Source organism: Platichthys flesus, chromosome 20 (genome assembly GCF_949316205.1).
Source record: "Platichthys flesus chromosome 20, fPlaFle2.1, whole genome shotgun sequence".
Lineage (NCBI taxonomy): Eukaryota > Metazoa > Chordata > Actinopteri > Pleuronectiformes > Pleuronectidae > Platichthys > Platichthys flesus.
This window is the reverse complement of record NC_084964.1, coordinates 5,167,053-5,186,487: the sequence shown is the minus strand read 5'-3', so window position 1 is coordinate 5,186,487 and position 19,435 is coordinate 5,167,053. Positions and strand designations below refer to the sequence as shown.

At 43.0% G+C, this 19,435-nt stretch overlaps 2 protein-coding genes across 2 annotated transcripts; both read left to right on the top strand.

Moving 5' to 3' along the window:
• Window positions 1–4,303: 4,303 nt before the first annotated feature.
• Window positions 4,304–9,936, top strand: rsph1 (radial spoke head component 1). The gene is made up of 8 exons (XM_062414157.1): window positions 4,304–4,439; window positions 5,780–5,893; window positions 6,365–6,470; window positions 6,609–6,699; window positions 6,946–7,081; window positions 8,578–8,655; window positions 9,270–9,351; window positions 9,817–9,936. The coding sequence occupies exons 1-8, from the start codon at window positions 4,389–4,391 to the stop codon at window positions 9,861–9,863; spliced, it is 705 nt and encodes a 234-aa protein (XP_062270141.1). The 5' UTR covers window positions 4,304–4,388; the 3' UTR covers window positions 9,864–9,936.
• A 582-nt stretch (window positions 9,937–10,518) lies between these two features.
• Window positions 10,519–19,345, top strand: adprm (ADP-ribose/CDP-alcohol diphosphatase, manganese-dependent). Its single transcript, XM_062414146.1, has 3 exons — window positions 10,519–11,289; window positions 17,794–17,916; window positions 18,471–19,345. Exons 1-3 carry the CDS (start codon window positions 10,545–10,547, stop codon window positions 18,761–18,763), a joined length of 1,161 nt encoding a protein of 386 aa, XP_062270130.1. The 5' UTR covers window positions 10,519–10,544; the 3' UTR covers window positions 18,764–19,345.
• Window positions 19,346–19,435: the final 90 nt, after the last annotated feature.

Genomic DNA, 19,435 nt, shown 5'->3' with positions numbered 1-19,435 from the left:
TCCTGGCATCATCTCCCAAAGAATAAACTGTGAGGCACATCAGAGGACAATGTCACCTGACGTATATAGATATGGACAATTATTAAATTCAATTAATTCAAGATAATACTTGATTTTATAATATTTAACTTCAACAAATATTGATGTAAATTTAAAGGAATTAGTGAGAGGAAAAGATTGATATCAGACACACAGAGTACAGAGCTGGAGCTGGACGTCTGGAAGAATTGTTCTGTCCAAAAGTAAGGGTACAGTGACCAAGTGCATTGATGCTAATATGTTGAACAAACAAGGTTCATACATTATGCATTCATCCTCTGAAGTTATGTGCTATCACAATTTCTCAAACATCCAATTATCCATAATTTCTATGCAGCTTGTTTTGACTTAAGTTTATAATACATGCACATTGTATCACTTAACTGTAGCATTGCATCAAAAACATTTATGCATTTTACATTTGTGTTTTGCCTTTCTATCCAAAGGCTCCAGCTCCATGTTTAACACACAGACATATTTATTTTCTGATCTCATTCTTGAAAAGAAAGCAAATAAGCATATTTGTACAAAACAATCTTTAATGCTTTTTTTGTGACAATTGGTGTGGACAAGAAATGCATCTACATTCAGACTAAATGGGCGACCAGCCTAATGTTACATGTTACAAGGTGTAAACAAGGTGGCAGGGCATCAAAATGAAATAAGCAACTCCACTGGCTTTGAGTGAATGGAGGTCTTGAGGCCGCCGTCAGTGTGAGGAGAGGAAGATTAGGTGCCTGTTAACTGACAAGGGGGGGTGCTAAATCATGAACAAGCAACTAATGAACTTGTGGCTCACACTGCCTCCATCTTCAGTGTGGTCCTCTTTATAAGGAATAAGAAGAAGTGAGATATTCTTAGGGACTGTCCTCCAGAGTCAGTTTGGGGATAATGATGCAAGGCAAACTGCCTTTCATTTGCCTGTTTTGTAATTACTGACACATTATTCTATTGACTCAGTGACTGCTCCAGACATTTTGAGAATCACCTCCTTGTGAGTCTCAGAAAGCCCCAGAGAATGCAGGGGGCTGCACAGAGTTCATTCTAATCTTTAATGCAACAGCTGGTAAAATCTCATGGCTTATGCGCTAATGTCAAGTCAAGTTCAAGTTGTCTAAATAAAGGGCTGCTACGTTGCGTAACTCAGTCTATTATCCGTCAGAGATACACTTTGATATCATTTGATAACAATTGGTGTTGCCTGAGCTAGAATTCAATAATTATCATTAATAATATAATGAAGCAAAAATACTGATTTGATATGTTAATGTTCTGTATATAGTCTTTAATTATAGAACTTTCTAGTCTTGATGACAACTCAAAAGGCTTTACAGTACAATTTTGCCATCCACACATTCACATACACATTCAGACATGTGCTATGTGCTCTATGTGCAGCACTTTCTCTTACACTCACACAGCAAGCACAGCCATCAGGGAGAAATTTGTGGTTCAGCGTTTTGCCCAAACACACTTCGGCAAGCAGAATGACTGGAATCTAACCACCGACCCTCTGGTAAGTGGATCACCCAGAGGAGCCACAGCTGCCCATATGCACATTTAATTTAAAGAGTTGCTGCTTCTGACATTCATGATTGACCAGCGTCAATGTTCTGTGCATGTTGTGGTAGAGGTTTATCATGGAGGAAACTTACATTTTAGAAGTTAGTAAATTAGTTGTATAGTTTCAGTTATCTATCTTTAAATCTGTATTTGTATTTGGCTTCAACCCTCTGACTCGGCTACTTGTGTCTTTCAATCACCTTATGCTTAAAATATTAGTGTATATCTCCATTAGCACATACTTCTTTAAAGTGACTTAAAAGCGATTTAAAGTAGTTCTGGTGGCTAGACTTACATCTCACTGCAGTATGACCTATTCTTTACTAATTTTGAACATTTCTCTCTCTCTCTCTCTCTCTCTCTCTCTCTCTCTCTGAGTGTGGTGGTGTAGTGCGTGCGAGTTGAGAGCGGTGGCGGTAAATGAGCGGTCTCCTCCGGTGTACACGGAGGAGGTGTTAGGTGGTGTGTGTGTGTTTGAGTATTTGCAGTCGGCCGCGGGCCGGCGTGCTAAACGCCATGGACTTCGCCAGGTTAACCCGGAAGCACGGCATTAAGATCGCTACGGCTTTCCCGTGCTCCGTGGAGGAGTGTAGTCTGGCCGTGGGGCGGGTAGTCGATAACAGCAGCGTGAAGTCCGCTGCGAGGATGAACAACGCGGTTGTCATTTTTCTGGACAGCGTAGATAAGGTGAACACGGTGGTGGCGAACGGGATTGAAGTGAACGATACCTTCGTGTCTGTTCTGCCTCTCGCCACACCGGCGGTAAAAGTGACTCTGTCCAACGTCCCTCCGTTCATAAGAGATGAGAGGTTGTTGAGAGAATTAGCGAGACACGGTAAGATCGTGTCTCAGATTAAGAAAGTGTCCTCAGGATGCAAGTCCCCGCTGTTAAAACACGTGGTGTCCCACAGAAGGCATCTCTTTATGATTCTTAATAACAGGACTGAGGATCTGAACCTGGTGTTCAAGATAAGGGTGGAGGAGTTTGATTATGTCATATTTGTGTCTTCAAATAACACAAAGTGTTTCAGCTGTGGAAAAGAAGGACACCAAGCTAAAGGGTGTCCTCAGAGAAATAAAACAGCTGACACTCAGGAACAACAGGAGGGGACAGGGGGGGTTCAGCAGGAGCGTCAGGTGAGTGAGGAGAGACAGGAGGGGACAAGTGGAGTCCAACAGGAGGTTCAGGCGAATGAGGAGGGGACAGGGGAGATCCCAAAGGAGGGTCAGTTGAATGAAGAAGGGACAGGGGGGATCCCGAAGGAGGTTCCGGTGAGTGAGGAAGGACAAGAGGGGACAGAGGTTGTCCAACAGGCAGATCAGGTGAGCGAGGAAAGACGAGAGGGGACAGAGGTTGTCCAACAGGCAGAGCAGGTGAGCAAGGAAAGACAAGAGGGGACAGAGGTGGTCCAACAGGCAAATCAGGTGAGTGAGGAAAGACAGGAGGAGACAGGCCGAGTAAGTGATATTGATATGCAGAGGGACGAGGAGGCGCTTAAAGTTCCTCGTCTTAGAAGAAAAACCAGGAGCGACAGTGGAACCTCAAAAGCTAAGAAAGGGACAGTGAAGAAAGGAGGGAGAGGAGCAGGAGAGTCTGAGTCTAACATGGAGACCGACTCTGCTGACAGTGAATCCTCCGACTTCAAGACAGGAAGCCAGAAGAGCTCAAGAAGCTACAGTGCGGGGAAGATGAAAGTGTTTCTCCAGAAAACAAAGAACATGAAGGGTTTGAAATTGGAGGATTATTTCTCTGATAAAGAGCAGTTTTCAAACTCTGCCCGGCTGCACATGAGCAGCAAAGGCAGAGGAGGTTTCACTGACCAGGAGATATACAGACTCAAGAAAATTGTTCAGAAAATTAGACAGGATAAAAACAATGATGATGATTATGATGAATAAAGTGCATCCTGATTACAAATCAGTCCTGTTTTTTTGTGGGTTTTTTATATTTTTCATTATGAGTCTTTTAAACATCAGTTCTTTGAACGTTAACGGAGCCAGAGACGCTGTGAAGAGGTCTCTGATGTTCCAGCAATTAAAGCTGAAAGGGACTGAAGTGATGTTCCTACAAGAAACACATAGTGACATTAATAATGAGAATGACTGGAAAAGAGAGTGGGAGGGGCAGGTGGTCCTGAGCCACCTAAGCACAACCAGTGGGGGGGGGGGGGGGGGGGGGGTGGGCATCATCTTCTCCAGGAGCTTGGCACCGGAGTCTTTAGAAGTGGAGGCGGTGGTGGAGGGCAGACTCCTGGTGGTGAGGGCAAAGGTCGAGGAGTTTTATTTATATTATATCTCTCTCTCTTTCTCTCTCTCTCTCTCTCTCTCTCTCTCTCTCTCTCTATCTATCTATCTATCTATGAGCCACATTAACTCCCTGTGTGATTTTCCTACAGGAGGATTATAATAACTACTTTTCTTTGCCAGTCAAACGTAGACTACAGCGCCCTCGAGAGTCACTGTTGGAAAACTACAACCACAACTCAAAATGCAAAGTTTGGCTTTTCAGTTAGAGTGAACAGTACAAGTAGAACGTTTAATAAGTTATTTCTGCCATTGGCTCATCTTTATGTTTTTACCCTAATTCTAGCCAACCACCACTCTGTATGCCTACATCTAACCAATCAGTGGCCAGGTAGTCAGGGGTGGGCGGGGGTTCACCAACCAGCCTTTGGTCACGTGTCAGGCACCGTCGTCATGGTAACTGTAAACTATCAGGAGCGCACAGAGTTGTTTGTTGATCTTGTACCTGTAAACGGAACTAAAACAAGAAGTGACTCGGAACAATGTCTGAAGTGGGATCTGATGAGTTTGAGGATGAACTCAGTAAACTGGGGGTGAGAGATAATACTTATAAATATACTTGTGTGTGTGTGTTTGTACTTTTAGTTACATATCTTAACCCTTTGATATACACAAGCTATGCAAACCCCATCTAATGCACATCATGGGTAAAAAATGACCCGTATTAATTTCCTGTGTTATGTCATGCATAGCTGGGTGTTTCTTTGATACATTCATTCCTCTTTCTTGATTTAGGAGAATGCTCCTTTGATGGTAAGTCATCAAAAGAGCATTCTCCATTTAGGGGTGCTGGATTCCCAGACACACCCACAACTCCAGCTTGACCCTGTAGAACATAGTCTAGGTCCTCAGCATCAGAGATCTCACACTCAGAATCCAGACCAGGAATTGCCAGCCTCGGCTGAACAAGAAGTGACTCAGAACAATGTCTGATGGTGAATCTGATGAGTTTGAGGATAATACCAGTAAACTCGGGGTGAGAGAACATACTTAGATTAGCTTAGTTTAAATTACATTATCATTATCATCCAGTTCTTCATATAGTAATCTTTATGAACATGTCAACCATACTGTATTGGTCATGTTTGACCCATGTGTGTAAAAGGAATGTAAAAATACAAAAAGTATATTTGTTTATAAAATGAGAAAGGAAAAAGGATTTGTGGTAATCAAAAACAAGATATTTAATGACTACTAAGAACATTAGATGATAAAATACATTTATTTCAAAGCACTGAGAGCAAAGAAACACTATGCATGAAATAACACAGGGAATGAATACGTGTCATCATTGACCCATGTCGTGCATTTGAAGAATAATGATACAAAAAGGATTTTTATTCAAAAAGTAACAAAGATGAAACAAAGATTTATGATGAGCAAAAACAAGTTCATTGGGTAATACCTGAAATACTGAATAATGACAGTCAGTCACTGGAAAGATATAGAAAATAAAATCTGAACCGGGTCACTTTTGACCCATGTTGTGTATCATAGTGTTATGGGCCTTTAAAACACTGACCTGGGAAGGACCAGTACACCTCCTGGGGACTTAAGCTCGGTCCTAATGAAGCTACACTTAATTTATGTGTACTTGGTTAAAGTTAGGGTTAAGATTTGAATTGTGGTTTGGTTATGGTTAAAGTAAGGCATGAATTAGTCATGGTTAAGGTTATGGGTAAGGGCTATATATTGTTCATGTTGTGGGGACCCAAATCTGTTTAACTCATAACATTTTTAGGTGAAAACATGTTTTAAGGTTGGGTTTAGGTTAACGTTAGGCTAAAAGCTCGGGCTAGGCAATAAGTAGCTATGGTTTTGTGAGTGTGTGTGTTCTGAGACTCATGTTTATGTCTTTTTGCTTCTTTGACAGGAATACGAAGGGCAGAGAAATGATGCAGGGGAGCGACATGGAGGCGGTAAAGCTATCCTGCCCAACGGGGACAATTATCAGGGACAGTATGAGTTTGGCAAAAGATGCGGAAAGGTATGAAACTGGAGCTGCCTTTGTCAAGTCCAAATCAAATCTACCACTAGCTCTGCTCCAGCTCAAGTCAAGGCTGAGTTTAAATGGGATCGAATGAATACTGAGGTCGCAGCACAAACTGGCGCCCAAGTTAGGACAAGAACATCTTTAAGTACACATGTAATCATGGAGCTCATTCAGTAAATATACAGTCGATTCTTGCAGCTCATGGCATCAACAGTCACATCGATCAGTCCATTCACAGTGAGGAAAAGGATAATTAAACAACCACACATTTTTTCCAATAAAGCAAACACACCACAAGATGCATGAGACCTTTTAGCCTTCAAATGTGTAAAATGGTTATATTTGATATCAGTATAGACTGCATAAGTGCAATTTGAATTTACTTTTTTTTAAACATTGCATTACTTTGGAAATAATCACTTTCGTAACTAATGCATATCTGTCTTTGAATGTTTTGTCTCTCAGGGGACATACCGCTTCCAGAAAGGGGCGAGATATGAGGGAAACTATAAAAATAACCTAAAACATGGAGAGGGCATCTTCTACTATCCAGATGGCTCTAAATATGAAGGTATATAAAACACCCTTTACGCGGATTGTGATTTTTTGCATTATCAGTGTGTCTATCAAAGATTAGATTATGAGCTGAAGTTCTGACATAGAGCTATAGAAAACCTGACTTTTGTCATCGCCTGTCTCTGTCTGTCAGGCTCCTGGGTAGAGAACATGAGACAAGGTCATGGTATCTACACTTACGCCAACGGAGACACGTATGATGGAGAGTGGCTGAGTGATATGAGGTTAGTCTACAGCTTTTGACAATACAATGTGTACATGATGACTTTTTTTTATGTCTAAGTAACATGTGTTGTTTCACCTGTATTATATGACAACATTACAATATAAATAAGTACCTAATTCAATTGTAAAGTCTCTGGAATGCTATTAAAATAAGAGCAACAAACCAAAACTACCAGATATAATCCAATTATAGACTATAGAGGCATATTTTTTCCCCGGACAATACTAAATCAGCTCATTTCCAGGCACGGTCAGGGCATTTACCACTACCAAGACACTGGCTCAAAGTACAGGGGCTCATGGGTGAATGGCCAAATGGAGTCAGCGGGAGAGTACCTCCACTCTAACCACAGATACGAGGGAAACTTTACCAACAACAAAGTAAGTTCTGTTTTCATGACTTATTTTGTGAAAAGTTTTGATTTGTCAGTAGTAACCAGAAACAATTGGAACATTTTAGTTGAACCGTAGACTGCATACGGGGGCATGAATGATTGTCCCCCCTTTTAATCCAAACTGTACCATTTTAAAGTGAATCGGTCAGTTTCACTCAACTCTGCAGTTCCCCTCACATGCATGGAATGCTTTGGTATCTTTCAGCCAATTTTCTGTAATAATTTCTGATAAAACCACTGTGCACTAGACACAAGACAAAATTTGCAATAACATATATATCTATATCAACATTTTAAGAAGCATGTAGTAACTTAATGGAGTCAGCGGGAGAGTACCTCCACTCTAACCACAGATACGAGGGAAACTTTACCAACAACAAAGTAAGTTCTGTTTTCATGACTTATTTTGTGAAAAGTTTTGATTTGTCAGTAGTAACCAGAAACAATTGGAACATTTTAGTTGAACCGTAGACTGCATACGGGGGCATGAATGATTGTCCCCCCTTTTAATCCAAACTGTACCATTTTAAAGTGAATCGGTCAGTTTCACTCAACTCTGCAGTTCCCCTCACATGCATGGAATGCTTTGGTATCTTTCAGCCAATTTTCTGTAATAATTTCTGATAAAACCACTGTGCACTAGACACAAGACAAAATTTGCAATAACATATATATCTATATCAACATTTTAAGAAGCATGTAGTAACTTAATGGACACTACATAGGGTCTCCAGGTGTCACCAAATTAATGATAATTACCTCCAACAAGGAAGTTATTTTTTAATTGGCATTTGTTTATTTGTCTGTTAGTTAGCAGGATTATACAACAACTACTGGATAGATTACCAGGAAACATGGTCTAAAGATGATAAAGATCAGGGACTGGAATCCCTGGAATAAGTTTTTACTTTCTTTGACCTTTTGTCACATTTGTGTGAAGTGTGTAATTTGACTCAATTTAAAGCGACTGACTGAGTTGAATGTGCTCTTCTTAGTACTATTCTTGTCTAATTCTGTGGCTTCAGGATGTGTGAATAGACATTAATTTGCTAGCATGCTAGCTGTATCAACCTTACAAGGCCATTATAGTGCCAACATGACTTTTAGCTTTTGATTCAGGGAAAAAGAAAGAGATGTAGCTGTAAAGCAGAATAAAATCATTATTTCTGCCAGTTGGGAGCAGCACAACACAGCAGTGACTTATTGTTGCATTGTAAAGTTGCATGTAGCAGTCATTCAGAGTCATCTGAGCTTTATTGTGGTTGAAACTAAATAAATCACAACAATGAGCTGAATGATGCGGAAAATGCTACATACATCCGAGGGAAGCTGCTGATGGGCAACATGTGAAGACTTGTCTGTATATGTGACCAATACCACATTGCACAAAGTCATTTGATCCACTCTATAATGAAACTATAAAACTTTTGTAACTCTGTCCTTGGTTTTATTTGTCCTTACCTTTCTGTTCTCATTTTGCAGCCCTACGGCCCGGGGAAGTATGTGTTTGATATTGGATGTGAGCAGCACGGGGAATTCCTCCAAATTGAAAAAGGGGAGGTAATGCAACATTCACCTATTGTTTTAGCTCATTGAGTCGACTAATTTAATTTCTTCACTTTATATTTTACTTCTGCTGTACTGTACACAAACTTTGTCATACACTTACACGACATGCTAAGACACGGCATGACCATGTCAGCTGTGTTGACTGAACCTCCAGCCTCAAACATGGAGGAGAACAGTAATGTATATAATGATTGACAGCTAAGCCTGACTCAAAATTGGTCGAGTGGGTGGATGGGCGGGACCTTGTGACCCAATCACTACTACACAGACACTGGCTTCATATGACGTCATTGCACAGGATGGCGGCACCTGTATTGGAGATGTGCTAGCTTCATTTTTGTGCTTTGGGAGAAAGTGGAGACTTGTCCATCGTTATTTACATTCCATGGCCTGTTCTAAGAGCCTGTTTAACATCAAACGCATTATGGGATGGGTCACCTTTGGTCACAGCAAAACTTCAGGATGCATTGAGAACCTAGATGTGTGTTTGAGATGCAAGCGTCCGTATGTTTCATTTCTGCTGAGCCTGACGTTTTCAAATGTTTTCAGGCTCACCCTTGTTCAGCTGAAGATTTGAATGTTTTTCTAACCTCCCCTCTTGACAGGATCTATCTGACATGGAGTGGGGCGATTCGGGGCCCCCCACCACCCTCAAGTGGGTTCCCAAGAGCATCACCAACGAGACAGGTGAACCTTATCAAATCAAAATGGCAGTGAGAAATACTGCCATGCTAAAATACTGAGAACAGTTTTACTCAGCAGACTCCTACCCACCAATACATTTTTGTAAAAGAAAATCTTGTTCATTCTGTTAAATGTGTAAAGTGCATTTCCTCACAATGTGATCTAAATATAGTTTCAAGGGATTCTGTACACTTTTCTTAGCTTCAATATTTCATATTTTATATATTAGTCTAATGTCAAAATATATTTTCTTGGGCATAAAACAACATATATTTTTTTTGCGGGAACAAAATTCAACTTGAGCGTGAATGTAAGTGTATAGTTTAAAGTCTTGTTGCTCAAATGCCTGAAATGCTTCAAATGCAGAACTGCAGAAGCCGAGGGATCAAATGAGATCTGAAAGTGGTGAATGAGAATACAAAATAAGTGACCATGTAAGTGTATACTCAAGTGTGTCTTTTTTTTCAGCTGGGGACAGAGATACAGCTTCGCTAGAATGGGCTGAAGAGATGTGATCCGCGTGATCAACAGTGTATCCTGCATGTTTCAGCCTGTGTTGGAGTCATAAATAAACTAATCAATATGTAAGCACAATCTGTTGAGCCTTTGTATTTGATGCCTTTTATACGACAGATCAAATGGTGACAAATTTAATATTTCACTCTCAGCTGAAACTATCCTGGATGGACACCATTTGCTTCTCAGACTGTATAATGCAGTGTGAAGAGGAAGAACATTACTCTTCCTCAGTGACATTTAAGTGGTTCAATTTAACTTGTTCTTAATTATATAAAGCCTGGAGGGCACCAGACTAAAGCGGGCGGACCTCAATGGAAACACACACAATCAGACTATACTACAGGGGCCCTGACTGTCAAAACACTGTTTACAGAAAATACAATGACATTTTTTTTCTGTTATTTACAACAGTCTTTGTGTTTTGACCTCCAGGACCACCGCATATGAAGCACGGGCATATTAAGAAAACAGCCAATTTACAGCACGTGGGCTTCTTTTGGGACACAAGTTTAACAGCCACCCATCTCTCTATTATCTATTTTGCTTTCCTTTTAACGGAGGCAGGGAAGTTGGATTCTTGTTAGTGTTGTTATTTTGAAGATTATAAGCGGAGGTCGCTGCTTTTATTTTGTAGTATTCAAGGTTGTGCGGTTGAACTTGTCAGGTCACCGCCGTGCATGTTGGTTTGTGTTCAGTCACTAAATGGGCCGACGGAACAAAGTGAGCTGGCAGGATTTCATCATGTGTGCAGGTTGTCACGCTACACATCCCGTTTGGTCGGAACATGCTGTACACGCCCCAGGACGTCACTTCTTCTGAACACACGCTGGAGAATGGACGATCAGCAACAACCGCCTCTGTTCACGTTCGGTGTGATCGCTGATATCCAGTACGCGGACATCGACGACGGCTACAACTTCACCCGGTCGAGGCGGCGCTACTACCGCAGCAGCCTCCAGCTGCTGAGGAACGCCCAGCAGAGTTGGTCGGACTCGGCCGTGGCGCCGCGGTTCGTCCTCCAGCTCGGGGACATCATCGACGGCTTCAACAAGGGCCGCGGCGCCTCGGACCGGGCGCTGGACACGGTGCTGAGGGCGTTCGGCTCCGGCCCCCTGGAGGTACACCATGTGTGGGGCAACCACGAGTTTTATAACTTCAGCAGGAGGGCGCTGCTGAGCTCCAGGCTCAACACGACCCCCCCCGACACTGACGCCGAGGAGCCGGCGGGCAGCCTGAGCGCGGATCGGGCTGCTCCCGATATCTACGCCTACCGATTCAGCCCGCTCCCCGGCTTCACCTTCGTCGTGCTGGACGCCTACGACGTGAGCCTGCTGGGCAGAGAGGAGTCCAGTGAGGAGTACAGGGGAGCGAGGGATGTGATCAGACAGCACAACAACAACGAGGACCTGAACTGCCCCCCAGGTACACTGCCCTGATGACATCACAGGTCACTTTCACTTTCATAACATAATTTGAATAATTAAGGGTCAGTGTGATATAGGGCTCGGCAAAAAACAGCAACAACATAATAATCGACATATAATTTCCATCAGTAGCAATGAAACAAAGGTCCAATATATATCTATATTGTTTTGCCTTGTGGACAGTGAGGATGTATAACATATTGATATTACATTTGTATAATGTTGTGCTGTTTATAGAGTATTTTTCATTGTATAAAACCACAATCTTCACTTCATTTTTGGCCATAGCCCTAGTGTGATACCTAATACATATTCACTTTTAAGTGACTTCACTTTCACTTTTTCTTTGTAATATATCATAATATTCAGAAGACAAAGCCGGACCCGGATCTAGACTTCTTAAAATTAGGGGGCTATTAGAAATTTGGGTTGAGCCACTTTTCAAAACAGTGCACTTGAGTGTTGACACTTTTCCCACGTTTTACAGAACACTCCCCAATAGGAAATTCAACCAAGCTGCGGCATAATAAAAACAACAACAAGAATACTAAAAATCATTATTGTTATTTTTGAGATTTTTACAATTGCCAAGCACAGACTAGTGCCACTGAACCTTTTTATGCCTGCAATGAAGCACTTGTGCAGGTGATGTGTCTCAGTACAGAAGCTGTGAATGGACGATGCAGCAATTCAAAAGATTAAGATAAAGATGCATTTATTAGTCCCAAACACATGCACAGACATGCAAAGGCACACCATGCAGGTAGGGAAATTTAACTTCTGCTTTTGACCCATCTGGTGCAGGACACACAGAGCAGTGAGCGACCATGTACGGCGCTCGGGGAGCAGATGTTGGGGGAGTAAGGTGCCTTGTTTAGGGGCACTAAACAGGGTAGGGAGACTCTTGGATTTTTGGACAGATCAATCCAGGTTCGTCTTTTGTTGTCTCTCCGTGGAGTCGAACCAGAGACGAACCAGAGACCTTCTGTCCGACCAGCAATTCAGAAATTTGGAAATTCTGACAGGGCGAATTAACTAAACGTGATTGGCAGATTCAAATTGCACAGAGTAAAGTTGACCAATTAGGTTCTTCTCGATCCGGGCTGCAAAGCAACACTATTTTTTTACTTCTCCGGAGAAATATAACATAGTCTTCATTTTTCAAAAGAAAAGTTGATGAGAATTATATATGATTTTCCTGCTTTATTTGTTAAAATCAGTGGTTTTATTTTTGAAACCATAGTCTCTTATGGCCAGTTGTTTGGTTTCATAAAGTGAGGTTGTATTATAACATATTGTCATGTAATAGACATTTTGAAACAGTTCACTGACTCTTACTTTATCTGTACTATTGTAGTACTGTTGCACTCTGGTTGATCATTTACTATGATCCCTAACTCACTAACTCAATTGTGGCCATCAAGTCCTCTCGAAAAGTCAAAGGTGTCCCGTGAAGTTTTCTTATAGATAAATAAAAGTTTATTTTAACTTCTTCTAAAATCGTACACCTTGTATCATATATAATAATATTTCGAAGACTCCTTCATACGTGTCCTTTCATTCCCAAGCCATAAAAGAGCTAATTGGTGGATCCCTCTTGGGCGAGGATTCATTCTGCGCTGGTGGCAAAGCTAACAAGCTAGCTATGTGGGCTACTGAGCTGCAGCAAGGGCAAGGGCTCAAAGTAGCTAATGATGCCACTGTAAGAGCGGTTCAAACAAATGTTAGTTGTATTGTTCCTGTATATTTGGTACTCAAGGACACAACGATCAGGATGTAACTCGACAACTTTATTGAGACTCTTCTTCACGTGTAACATCACATCATATAAACAGTGCGTCACACCTGGCCCTAGCCGGCCACTACATCTCCCCCTTTTAGATGAACGTTTAACTTCTTTGTCAGAACCTCAAGATGACAAAGTGCATTCAACAATATAGCTACTTTAGTTTCCTAACGTATCTTATAATCTCAGGAATTTACTCAAATCCTTATTAAAACTTATAAGTCTGAACTGAGAAACTAACAGAAGATATTATACTTTACTGTGCTATTGTATGGGATTACTCACTAGATGCATCAACTCAGAACACAGCTTTTCAACTAGACATTTCACTCTTCCAACAGAACATTATGACTTTTCATTTGTTTTAACATCTTTTCATGTTATTCTTTTCTGTCCTTCGTAATGTGTGTAGGTGTGTGTGTAATGTTCAAAGGTCCAGTCTTTCCGGAGCCATAGAAAGTCTCCCTGATCTAGTCATTGACATGTCACCTGATGTTGAGGGCACTGGAACTTCCCTGAGGTGTGCACGGTTGCGTCGCAGCCGTCCTCCGTCCGGTGTCTCTACCTCATATGAACGTGGTGTAGGTGCATGGCCCACGACTCTCCCTCTGGTGCGTGTGGGTCCGATCCACACCTGCTGTCCAGACTGAAGAGGTGGCAGGGTTTGAGTGCGGTGTCTCCGGTTGAAGGTTTGTTGCTGTCGCAGTTTCAACGCAGTGTCCTTTTCTCTGAATTCTTTGAGATCAGGCCACTGTGTTTGTAGCTGCAGCGGTGACACCGGGACTGGTGTTCTGATTCTCCTCCCCATCAGTAGTTGTGCTGGGGAGGTCCCGTGTGCCAATGGAGTAGACCTGTAGGCCAGCAGAGCTTTGTGGAAATCTCCCTCTTTCTCTAAGAGAGATTTAACAGTTCTGACGGCCCGTTCAGCCTCCCCATTGCTGCGGGGATAACGGGGGCTGCTCGTCACATGTGTAAAGTCATAATCTCTTGCAAACTGAGAGAATTCATGACAGGAAAACTGGGGACCGTTGTCCGTGACGAGCACTTCTGGGCATCCATACCTAGCAAACACAGCTTTAAATCTTGCAATGGTCTGTTTAGCTGTTGTACCTCCAGGTAGGGTGCAAACTTCAATATAGCGAGAGAAGTAGTCTATCATGACTAAATAGTTCCCATTCTGCCATTGGAAAAGATCTGCTGCCACCCTCTGCCATGGTCTGTTCGGGAGGTCGGTTGTGAGCAGCGGCTCGACAGGTGATTGAGCTTCACGTGCACAAATCTCGCATCTCTCGACCATGTGCTTTACAACAGACGTGATGCCTGGCCACCAGACTGATTCTCTAGCCCTAGCTAGGCATTTGTTGATACCCTGATGTCCCTGGTGAAGTCTCTGTAGGATGTCAGGTCTCATGTGTTCAGGGATTAGGAGTCTCTCACCTTTCATGAGCAGTCCTCCTCCTTCATACAGGACTGACCTTTCAGGCCAGTAGGGCAACAGCAACTCGTGTACATCTCGTCTGTGTTCCGGCCAGCCGTTCGCAATGTATCGACTGAGACGTCTGCAGATGTTGTCAGAGGTTTGTGCGCTCTTAATTTGTTCCAGCTTTGTCGGTGTGGCTGGCAGGCTTTCTACTACACTGTCCAAGTAAGCTTTGCATTCCTTTTCCAGGTCTTGCTCATCCTCTGTGGCTGTGGCTGTGGCTGTGGCTGGAAGAGGTGCTCTGGACAGAGCATCAGCTGTTATCAGGTTTTTACCTGGGACATGGATAATGTTGAAATTGAATCTGAGCAGCCTTAATCTGAATCTGATAATCCTCTGCGGAAGGTCATCCAGTGCTCTGGACTTCAGGAGTGTTATGAGTGGCTTGTGATCTGTTCTTATGGTAAAATCTAGGCCGCTCAAGTATCCGCGCAGGCGCTCACATGCCCAGGTCGTAGCTAAAGCCTCCTTTTCTATTTGAGCATATCTCGACTCGGCTTTGGTCAAACTTCTTGAAATGAAGACGACAGGTCTCCACTCACCACCTAGCTGTTTTTGTGTTAAGACACCTCCTAGTCCATACGAAGAGGCATCGGCTGACACCATGGTTTCATGGTTTGGGCTGTATTGGGCTAACACAGTCTCTGACGCTAATTCTTTCTTAGTGTCCAGGAACGCTTTCTGTTGTGGTGCTCCCCATGTCCAGCAGTTCTCTGTCTTCAACAGGTCGCGGATGGGCTTTGTCAAATCAGGCAGGCGTGGTGAAAATTTTCCTACAAAGTTCACCATGCCCATGAAACGGCGAACATCTGCCACATCCTTCGGCTCAGGCATGTCACGGATCGCCTTTATTTTATCCGGGTCTGCTCTGATGCCCTGGGAGTTTATGACATGGCCCAGGAAACGGACTTCTGTCAGTGCAAACTGGCATTTTTCATTCAGAGTGAGCCCAGACTCTCTGAATTTCTGTAGCACCCTGTGCAGCCTATCGTCGTGTTCTGCCCGGTCCTTTCCTGTGATGAGGACATCATCAGCATGACACAGCACCCCGTCAATGCCATCAATCAGCTGGGAAATCCTCTTTTGAAAGTGCTCAGGGGCCGATGATATACCAAAGGGTAACCTCTTGAAGTAGTATCGGCCCTCTGGTGTGATGAACGTGGTCAACAGCATTGAGTCTTGATGGAGTGGTACTTGCCAAAAGCCTGATGTCGCGTCAAGCTTTGTGAAGACTCTGGCACCTTCCAGCTTGGCCAGCGTCTCATCCACTGCCGGTAAGATGTGTCTCTCTCTGATGACGCTCTCGTTCAAATGAGTTAAATCTACGCAGATGCGTAGTTTCCCAGACGTTTTCACAATAGGGACCATGCCTGCGCACCATTCACTTGGTTCTTCAACACGGGCTATGACCTCCATTGTCTCCATCTGGTCTAGTTCCTCTTTAACTTTGGCCCGGAGTGGGATGGCTACACGTCATGGGGCGGAGAGGGCATAGGGTGGTGCATTGTCTTTCAGCTTAATTTTATATTCACCTTTAAGTTTACCTAGCCCTGTAAAGACATCTGCGTAGGTTGAGCGGAAGTGTGTCTCTGCATTGTCTATGCTGTGGAGCTGAGGAATCATCTGCAGTCTGCGAATGGCTGGCAGGCCCAATAAGGGTGTGGTCAGGTCTTTCACGATGAACACCTCCTCCTCAATTTTTCTGTCGCCTCTCTGAATGACAGCATGCACTAGCCCTTTTACATCCAGAGGTTGACTGGCGGGGCCCAGCAGAGGTCTGTGTGTCACTGTGTAGCTGCCGTATTTCTCTTGTGTGTATTCTGTTTCTGGGATGGCAGTCACAGATGCCCCTGTGTCCACTTTAAAGCACATCGGGCCACCATTCATGGTAAGCATTTCAGTCCATGTAGTTGACTGTGGATGGTCAACAGCTCCCAAATAAGCCGCCACATAATCCTCCTCAATGGATTCCAGGTTTAGAGCTGATCTGCACACAGATGCCAAGTGTCCCCTCTTTCGACATTTTCTACATTCAGCATCTTTTGCTGGGCATTCAGTCCATACATGTGTAGGGGTTTTGCCACACTTCCCACACTGCTTTGGGTTGGTTGAAGCATGCTGAGGCTGAAAACGGCCAACACGTTGAGCAGAATTGTTCCTGTAAGCATGTCTCTTGCTATTGTAAGACATTGTATCTATTTGCTCCGGTGAGTCGGCTGACCGGAGAACAACTTGCTGCTTTTTCACCTCTTCTTGCTGCCTCACTTGAACTATGGCTGTAGCTAAATCCAATTTTGGGTTGAGCTGCATTTTTTCAGATAATTTCAGATCACTTATCCCGACAACAATCCTGTCTCGGATCAACTCTTCCCGCAAGGCTCCATATTTGCAATGTTCTGCTAACTTGTGCACTGCTGTGATAAAGTTCTCTGCAGATTCGCCAACTTCCTGATTTCTTTTATTAAACTTGGCTCGTTCAAATATTACGTTATGCACGCCTACAAAATGTCTATCAAAAGCATTTTTCACCTCGTCATAGTCATTTTGTTTATCCTCAGCCAACTGCAACGAGCTCAGGATATCGTCAGCTTTATCACCCATTGTGTAGATGAGAGAATTGACCTGGTAGGCTTTGTCTTTTTCTTTCAATCCAGAGGCAAGCCTGAAGCGTTCGAATCTTTTTATCCATGCGGGCTATGAGCTTGGCTCGAAGTCGAAGGGTCCCGGTGGTGGGATGGTAAGAAGGTAATCCATGCTGTGTGCGAGTAGTTTACCGCTAGCTTGTTGTTAGCTTTCACCGTCAAACTTTCCTCTAGCTCCGGATGTCACCGTCTTCACTCTCCACACCGTTAAACTACTCCAACTAGTTGTCTGTACCACTAGACTCTGTCTGTCGCGGGTTATTAGCTTCTGACACCATGTATTGTTCCTGTATATTTGGTACTCAAGGACACAACGATCAGGATGTAACTCGACAACTTTATTGAGACTCTTCTTCACGTGTAACATCACATCATATAAACAGTGCGCCACACCTGGCCCTAGCCGGCCACTACATTAGTAATAGGAAATCCTCCATACACTAAACCCTATCCTTTTAGCTCAGCCATTGCAGCCTACTCGGTCAAGACTATGTCCTTGGAAGGATGCAGCCCCTGAAATTGGCTTGCTTTTGTGACGTGGCAGTCAGCTTCCATTCTGTTATTGTATCACTATATGTTTCTATGTTGTTTCAGTGGTGGAGGGCCTAGAGAGGAGATTTACCATGTTCAACGGTGGCTTCAGTAAGGACCAGCTGGACTGGCTAGAGTCTGTGCTGTCGTCGGCTGATGAGAAGAAGGAGAGAGTCACTATTATCAGTAAGTAAAATCTTTTGTTTTCCTGAAAATCTGATTATTTGTTATTCCTGGGTTACACCAAGGTTATGTTTTCACCCGTATCCGTTAATTTGTTGGTTTGTTTGTGTGTAAGCCACATTACATAAAACTCTGTGGAACAATGTGGACTGTTTCAAGAAAGAACCTGTTAAATTTGAATGTGACTCTTTAACAGAGAGTGGGTCAGAGGATTATATTTCATTTTCTTTACCACTGTGAGATGAGGCATTAGCTAGCATTCGCACGGTTTTCCCAAGGAATAATTCACGGGTCCCAATGACAAAAGGGAACTGAGTGTGTGAAATGTGGTGCAGCTTCATAGAATTTAAGGTGGACTGTTGGGCCTTTGCAGATGTATGTGCTCTACTAAGTGTAATTTGAGTTTATTATGTCATCAAGACCTCCAGAAAGTTTGGTCTTTGGTCTTTGAGTCTGAAATCAATAATGTAAGCTTAAACCAAATTGTCAATGTGATGCTGAAGACTGAATCAGAACCTGGCAACCATTGATTATTGATTATTATTCCCTTCCCGCAGGTCACCTCCCTGTCCACCCCCAATCCACAGATCCCATCTGCCTCGCATGGAACTTCGACAAGGTCTTGGACATCATAAAGTCCCACAGCAGTGTGGTGTGTTTCATGGCGGGCCACGACCACGACGGCGGATACTGCCAGGACAAAGACACTGGCGTGCACTACCTGACGTTGGAGGGGGTGATTGAGACTCCGCCTGACAGCGACGCCTTTGGCACGGTGTCCGTGTACGAGGACAGGATGGTGCTGAAAGGGAGCGGGAGGATCGCAGATCGAGTGTTTCTGTTTCAATGAAGCTGAATAAACACAGATCATAGATGACATGATCATATCCCATCTCACAGCAGAGGCCTTTGACTTAAAGTCGTATAACTTTGCACCCTTCTAGTTTTATTTAAAGGCATTGGTGGAGAAGTATGGACAATTACTGTTTCACAAAACATAGTCACTCGTCTGTGTTTTGTAGGCACATGCTGTCATAAGCACTTACCTGATCAGAACAGATCAACAACTGCAGTACCTCAAATATTTTATTGAATTGAGTTTTGATTTAAATTGACTATGAAATGTATCCAGACAATGGTTGCTTTATGGGATTTCGCATTAAATGCATATTTATATATTTTGAGAGGGAGCTGTTTTTTCTTAAGGAATTGCTGTTTCTTTTTTTAAACTTGTTTGCTTCTTGCACACAACTGATTGTCTTACATTCTACTTTTAGTGTGGTGAGAATTTTACAAGTGCATTGTATTAACTGACAAATATGGATGCCCAGTTATGAGGTGATGAGATCAGCCTTAGATGAGTGCAAATTTTTTTTGTGTACAATGTAAAACAATCAGTTCAAAGAATAAAAAGAAAGAAAAGAAAACTTCATACCAGCAGTAGTTGCACTTTCCTGTCCAGCTGTTATTACATTGGTGTTACAAGGCAGTTGAAGGCTTTGTATAGCTGCTTAGTGCACAT